Source organism: Ailuropoda melanoleuca, chromosome 3 (assembly GCF_002007445.2).
Source record: "Ailuropoda melanoleuca isolate Jingjing chromosome 3, ASM200744v2, whole genome shotgun sequence".
Taxonomy (NCBI): Eukaryota; Metazoa; Chordata; class Mammalia; order Carnivora; family Ursidae; genus Ailuropoda; species Ailuropoda melanoleuca.
Window position 1 is genome coordinate 18,746,647 of NC_048220.1, and position 7,586 is coordinate 18,754,232.

The 7,586-nt window shown below is 36.8% G+C and overlaps 1 protein-coding gene across 1 annotated transcript in view; it reads left to right on the forward strand.

Moving 5' to 3' along the window:
* Nucleotides 1–2,478, forward strand: part of SLC27A6 (solute carrier family 27 member 6) — a 67,206-nt gene extending 64,728 nt beyond the window's left edge. The window contains exon 10 of the mRNA XM_002917661.4: nucleotides 1,902–2,478. Within this exon, the coding sequence (XP_002917707.1) occupies nucleotides 1,902–2,078 (177 nt within the window). The 3' untranslated portion in view covers nucleotides 2,079–2,478. The remainder of the gene's footprint in view (nucleotides 1–1,901) is intronic.
* Nucleotides 2,479–7,586: the final 5,108 nt, after the last annotated feature.

Sequence of the window (7,586 nt, forward strand, 5' to 3'; positions counted from 1 at the left end):
AAATTAAATTGATCCTTTCATTCTGCTTGTGGAAACACAACCATTATAACCTCTCTCTAGAAAACAATTTGGTGAATATATAATTAAGCTCTTAGAATTTACATATATTTTGACTTAGTAATGTCATTTCCAGAAATGTATCCTTGGAAAGTAATCAAAGCTGGATGAATGTTATATATAAAGATGCTCTACAAAGTATTATTTGTGGCGGTAAAAAAATGTGATATTCATTATTAGTTATAATAAGAGTAATGTTAATTAAATATTATAATTAGATGAGATCTTATTAAACCATTACCTAATGAAAAATTACCTATTCTGGAGAAATATACCTGGCATATTATAGAGCTGATTTTCATTTGTTTGTTTGTTTTTTCGATTTTATTTATTTATATATTATAGAGAGAGGGAGAGCACAGGAGAGCGGAGCAGGGGGAGGGGCAGAGGGAGAGGGAGAAAGAGAATCCCAGGCTGTCTCCTCGCTGATTGCAGAGCCCTTGGGGCCAGATCCCACAACCCTGAGCCGAAATCAGAAGTTTGAAGCTCAACCAACTGAGCTACCCAGGTGCCCCTAGGGCCATTTTTTTTGTTTTTTGATTTTGTTTTCATTTTTAAGGCAAAACATCAATTGTATAAATACAGAGAGCTTCTAATTTTCCAAAAATGAGAACAGTATGTGTTTCTACACAGATCTAATTCTGTGATGACAGTGTTGGGAAGAGGTGGGGGGATAGAAAGGATGAGATCAGGAAAGGAGGTACAGAGAGAACTTGAGTCTTGAATTAGTCCAGAAGGATGAATAAAAATGGCCAAGTTACTCATAGAACCTTATAAAGACCTCTACATGTCATCTGATTTAAAGCAGGTTGCTTCTCCAGCCTGAAGCTGTCACAGAGACATACACTTTATCTCTTAAGTCCCTTAAAGCAGAGAGCTTCTTAAACTTTCCAGATTCATAGCATCTCTAGTGTCTCAGGAAGTATTTCCTGGCATTCTTGGGCCAACCAGATACCTAAATTTCCATTTATTCAGTATTTAGGTCAAAACAAATTCATTAAGTATTTAGGTCTAACAAATCAGTTGCTGATTGAAAAAATAATGCATATAAATTGAAAGAAAAAATACTTTTATTGTTAGAAAACCACGAGTACCAAAGAGATGTAAATTGGACTTGTACAAGTCCTCAAACCTTGGCATTAGATTGGACTGCCCAGGGACAGCCTCATTCCTTGTCCCCGGTACTTGCGTTTTATGACAGCAACCACTGAAAACCCTGTTTCACAAAGATACAGCGTCGTTGAAAAGAATGTGTCGTAAACTAACATTGGAACTGTGAACTACCTTGAGCTAGTAGTTTGCAAGTGGTGACCAACAGATATCATTGGGTTTACTTGGAAATTTTAAAATATACCTTGGAGACACTGGAAATTCATGGAGGTACCACAAAGCACGTCAGTGCACAGTTTGAGAACCCAAGATTTACATCGCCCTTTACTCCTGCTTTTTATAGTATTCTGCCGTATGGAATAGAATGCTCTCTTTCATCGCTTTTATCTTCTTGGCGTCTAAGAGCATTCTCTGAATGTGATGTTGTGTTGACAGTGAATTAAAGAGATAAGCCTCTGTGTTTTAGACCATCTGTAGTCGGTTGTAATTAGTTTTTGACAATTTTCATAATTCTACATCGAATAAACTTCAGAGGTAAATCGAGCTAAAGATTGCAGTGTTCTAGAGGGCATTTTTAAAATTTCTAATGTTAAATTATTAGTAATAAATAGAGAGATGGTCACTGGATATAAAAGTGTTATAATTAAATAATACAGTCTATCTTATCGAATATTCTGTTCATAGATGATAGATAATATGAAATGATTCCACTAATCCTGGCAATTGCTTTGTAGGAGAAGATGGAAACAACAGGCACATTCAAACTACAGAAGTTTCAATTGGCGGAAGAAGGATTTAGTCCATTGAAAATTTCTGACCCACTTTATTTCATGGACAACTTGAAAAAATCATATGTTCCACTGACCAAAGAACTTTATAATCAAATATTGTTAGGGGAGGTCAAACTTTAAGATTTTTTACACGTGGGATTTTCATATGTTTTCGTAGGAGTGGTGAGAGGAGAGTGTGTGATTCTTTAACATGAGATGGGGAGAGGGAATGGACATTAACTCACGTATGCTGTGTTTTCTTAATATGCAACAGCTTTTCTTTAAGTAGGAACTTTCATTTGTTTTAGTCCATAACAAACTTAGTTGATTATTTGTTTTACCTATCTGGGGGTTCAGTGAATATTTTATTTGCTTTAATCATAAAGATTCTAAATAATCAATAAATGGTTAACAATTTAGAAGCCTACTACAAAGGTACTTTTTACTATTTCAAGTTTCTGGTTTTGAATAAATGGTTAAATTTTGCTCAAATGTTTTATTTTTATGTGCCCTGTCCTATAACTCAATAAAATCATCTTCATTCATATGTGTTTTGAGGTTTCGTTCTGATGTTTTAACTAAACTTCCAGTCCAAGGAAGGTGACTGACTTCATGCATGCATTCTTATCTCCCTTATTGAACTCACACTCTGATGATAGAAGAAATATAGAAGTGTGATACAGCAAAGCAAGAAAACTGGTAAGCCCAAAACATTCAGGAATTTTTGAAAGTTACATAAATGGGATCAAATTAATGATAAAACCTAACGGAGCTGTAGAAACCGCTAATGATACAGAGAAAGAATGGACTAGAATATAACGTAGGTATTAACACCAAGATCAGAGGCAGAAAAGACTTTGAGTGTGAGCAGGTTTGCTGTTCTTAACAGAAATGTATTGCAAGTACAATGCAAGACACACAATTGTACTTCTTTTAGTCTGGAAGCAACAGGCTCCAAAGTTTGCTTCAAGCTGGAACCACATGAATGACTCTCTCAGCAAAGTGAGCTCCTTCCACAGGAGGGGTTGTGGAGCTGGGCTTAAGAAGTGGAGCGAATCCCAGCAGAAAGCTCCTTTGCCCGTAAACCTAGCTCCCGGTACAAGGAGAAGGAAAGTTGGCTTTGTCTTCTGTTAAAAAGCTTATTTGGGGGACACCTGGGTGGCTCAGTTGATTAAGCGTCTGCCTTCGGCTCAGGTCCTGATCCCAGGGTCCTGGGATCCAGCCCCACATCGGGCACCCTGCTCAGCAGGGTGTCTACTTCTCCCTCTCCCCCTGCTCATCCTTTCTCTCTCTCTCTCTCTCTCTCTCCCTCTCTCTCTCTCTATCTCACTTGCTCATTCTCTCTCTCAAATAAATAAAGTCTTTTTTAAAAAATCTTACTTTGGTTGGAAGAGAACTTGCAGATACTATAGTCCCTTATCATTATTAGGAAAACAAGTGTTAGAAAGTTAAAATAGTTTTTAAATGTAAAGGTTAAGCATAAGTAGCATAGAAATAAAATGTCAAACTTTAGGATTAAAAAAATGACAAATGTAATCAATTTTGCAAAAATCAAAAATTTTAAAGGAAAAAAGTTCTTAAGTAAGAATGAATTAAATATGTCTAAGCATATCCATTCTCCTGTTATATATATGAGAATGGATAAATGATCTTTATTAAAAACTATTAAGTGAATGAATAAATTGGCACTTAATTTTTATATTGGTGATTTGGTATTCTTTACCTTTCCCATTAAAAATCTCTTTTGCCTTTATGTACATAGTTTTAATTTATGGGTGCTCTTTACTGCAATAAATCTGAATGAACATTTTACTACCAAGTCATAACTTTTTAAATCTTTACAGATGAGATGATGATGGTGAATTTAGCATACGTATCTCACTCCCTTACCTGCACATTTCTTGTCAAATCCATTACAGTAAAAGACAAAATATGATGAAGACAATAATCCCCTAAAAGATGGGTGGGGGGTGGGGGAGGGAACAAGAGAGTCTATCTTCAGTGGATAAAACATTGTCAGAAATTACTGGAAAATAGGAAACACATAATACCAGGTTATCTAAGAAATAGTAGATGGATGGGGGGAAAAAAGCCTCACACTTATGCCACTGAAAACTGCTTCAAAGGCAAAAGAAACTCCAACCACGTTGAAGACACGTTTAAAGACCAAGATGGGCCCTCTGTGTAATTAATTAGGGTAATTAATTGTAGAAAATTGAGATAATGAGTTTCTCTGCCTTCCCCTTGATTATAGAAAATTTTCATCAGCGCACAAAATAACTCATGACATAAAAGAAAGAAATCAAAAATAAGACCCTATGACATTCAAAATTCCTTTAAGACAAAAGACACTAAAGATTAAAGTTTTTAAAGGGCTAGAAACTAAGACAAAATATCTAGAAACTTGGAGAAGGAAGTCGCCCTTATGTATTATATATCAAGAACATTTGCAAAAAAAAAAAAAAAAAAAAAAAAAAAGAAAAGAAAGAAAAAGGCAAAAGGAAGAGGAGAATATGAAAAATGGAATCCCTACCAAGATCCAAATTTACTAGGACAAAAGCAGGGGGCAAGGAGGTTTAATGATTTTTATTTCTAAAAAATGAAATCCTTATGAAAATGTAGAAAAGAGAGGTTCTAGAAGAATGGGCTTCTGCCTAGAGTAGAAAGTCTCGTCTTAGAGTCACAGAGACCTATGAGAAGCGATGAGGCTATTTCAGAAACAGAATGGTTTCCACGACTCTGACTTTAGCAGGAAATTAGTGAGAAGGACATTTGGCATCTGGAGGGCTAGGGGCTAGAAATAGGGGCATCTCAGTGGCTGACTCCATGGATCTTTGACTGGGAGCCAAATAAAACTGACTTTTCCAGAGACAACTGCATCGTGGAGTAACCCAATACCCACCTCCTCTCCAGTATCCACGGCACACTGTCAAGAATGTAGACCCAAATTTGAGGGAAATGATAGAGGAGAAGCCAAAACTGATTGAAATTAAGTGCTGCCATCTTGCCCTTCAATATGGAAATGAGATTAATTCTGGTCCAAACTGAAATTTAATTCCTTATCTTTTAATTCTTGATATGGAAGAAAATTTTCAATAAAGGATCTCTACAGACACTCAGAGAATTGTCCATTGATTGTGCTTCTTAGGGTCTTCTAGTATGATTCATGAAGCAATTGTCTTAGAATTGGCAGATATTTTACTTCTTTCTACCTGTTCATGAATTAGAGCTGGAATAGAAACAGCAGCCCAGGGGTTACTTTGGCTTCTGTGTGCACGATGGTTGGGAACAAGGGACCCATACCAGTAATGGGTGGGTCAAAGATAGACGTACGCTGACGTCGAGGTGCCAGACTTGGGAATGGAATTAGGTAAGCCATTTGCTATCTTTTTTTACTATGACTCTTTGTGCCATTTCTTGAATGTATTATTATCTATAAGTGAACATCTGGGCCAAAAAAAAAATGCCATTTTCTATAGACCTATGTTTTATAAATTGTGAATAACATAATGCAAAATTAAAGCAAATTGTCCATATATTAAGAGCTGCAGTATTGAGACTAGATATTATATTTTCATGCAAGTGAGCTACAAATAGCGAAGATAATATGTAACGGCTTCCGCCAAAAAGGCAATGACATAATGAACAAATTTCTGCCAGAGTGAGTTTAGCAAACAAAAAGGCAATTCTTTCTTGATGTTGCCAAGAAAAACCAATAAGGGAAAAATGTAAACTAATTGGTTTATATCAAAGATAACAGTCGAATCTACAACCATAAATCCCACATAAGTCAAATATTTTGGTGATTGTTAGGCAAGCTGAACTATTATGTTTAAAAAGGAAGTCTGTGAGTGGTCACTCCTTTTTGATCTGTGTCAAAATACCTTATTTTGCTATTTAATTACCTTCGTACACTATTTAAACCAAGAAGACAACATTGCTTGAAGCTATTATGATCTGTGTGGTATGAAAACATGAAAGGACATTTGTATCAAATGGGGTTTTGTAGTAAAAGGAATTAATTTTTTCTCTGGGAAATGGGGGAGTTCTGTATACAAAAAGAACAAAGCATTAATACAGATTTCTCATATGTTTTTCTTAGACTTTAGTCACTCACACTAGACTAAAAAAAGACCGTGGGCAATAACCCATAGATAATCCCAGTTTTAGCAAAGAAAAATGCATCAGACAAATGCCAATTGAGAACACTCTACAAAACAGCTGACTAGCACTCCTCAAAACCATCAAGGTCAGTAAAAGCCGGGAGGTGTATATGCTTGTGTCTATGGTTGGAATCTAAAATATTGGACAACTTTAAGAAAATTACTGGTTTTGTGTAGGAGAGATATCAGACTACCGTATTCTATAAACTCTATAGAATAGTGAGTAATAATCTCTCTTATTATTAATCTGTAGTGGTTGGTCTTGGTTTTCCCTTCAACGGTGGCTTGTTAAGAATAGAGAACAGCCTCTTCTTCTCATTAATGAGGCACCAGGCCAAGTTTTCTGGGGGCTCCTGGGAACATCCTTCCTTACTTTTAACAGAGAACAATGGAAAGCCAGATTCTCCAGCCAGATGTGAATGAGGAATCAGGTTCCCCTGAATGTTGACAGCAGCTGTATTACAATTACACGGAGCTTGAGCTAAGGGGAAGAAAACGAACACATACAGAAACGTGGAGTTGAGCACTGCAGAAAAACAGAGCAAGATCCCAAATTGGACCACTCAAGCAATTTGTTCTTCATCTGGACTTTTAGTTGTGGGAGGCAATGAAACCCCTTTAGTTTAAGTGGGGTACCTGTTACCTGTCATTGAAAGTATCCTGATGTGCTATGTACTAGGAAACACATCAGGGACTTTCAGGAAAGCTGCTCAATTCGAAGGTAAGTCAAGCACAAAGTCTGACATTACTAGCAGTAGTCATAAGCCAAAACCAGAAGGGGGAACGGATAATAAAATTACAAGTGGCTATTATTATGAAGAAATAATTTATAAGAACAAATTTTGTCATGCTTACCTTATGTAAAAGATACTTTATTTTTTTTTATTGAGAGAGAGAGAGAACGCACACGCACAAGGGTGGGGGAAGGGGCAGAGAGAGTGGGAGAGAAAGAGAATCTTAAGCAGACCCCATGCCCGGTGTGGAGCCTGACTCAGGGCTCAATCTCACGACCCTGAGATTATGACCTGAGTCGAAATCAAGAGTGGGACGTTTAACTGACTGAGCCACACAGATACCCCTGTAAAAGATGCTTTAAGAAATGGATTAAATAAGCTTTCAAATGCCAAAAGAGATTGCATAAGTAAGGCTATCTCTATATTGGTTGGCTGCTCTCTGGGTATTGGTAGCTGGCAGCCTATTTCCCGAGTGCCGGGATCGTCTGGGGTCAGCCTGTGGCCCGGGAGACACATGCTCAGGTTGCCCGTTTCACATCACTCCTCCTATGGAATCATAGCATTTCATTCTCCATAGAACTAAGTGGATTATTTTCATATACAGGAAATTATAAGGCACTAATGAGCTGGTGCCTGGATTCTTTCCTTATTATTACGTAGAATAAAATTTGCATCGTGCTTGGAAAAATACAGTTGTCTAGAAAAACACACGCATTACTTTAGTAACAGTACAAAAATATAAATTTAAGTAA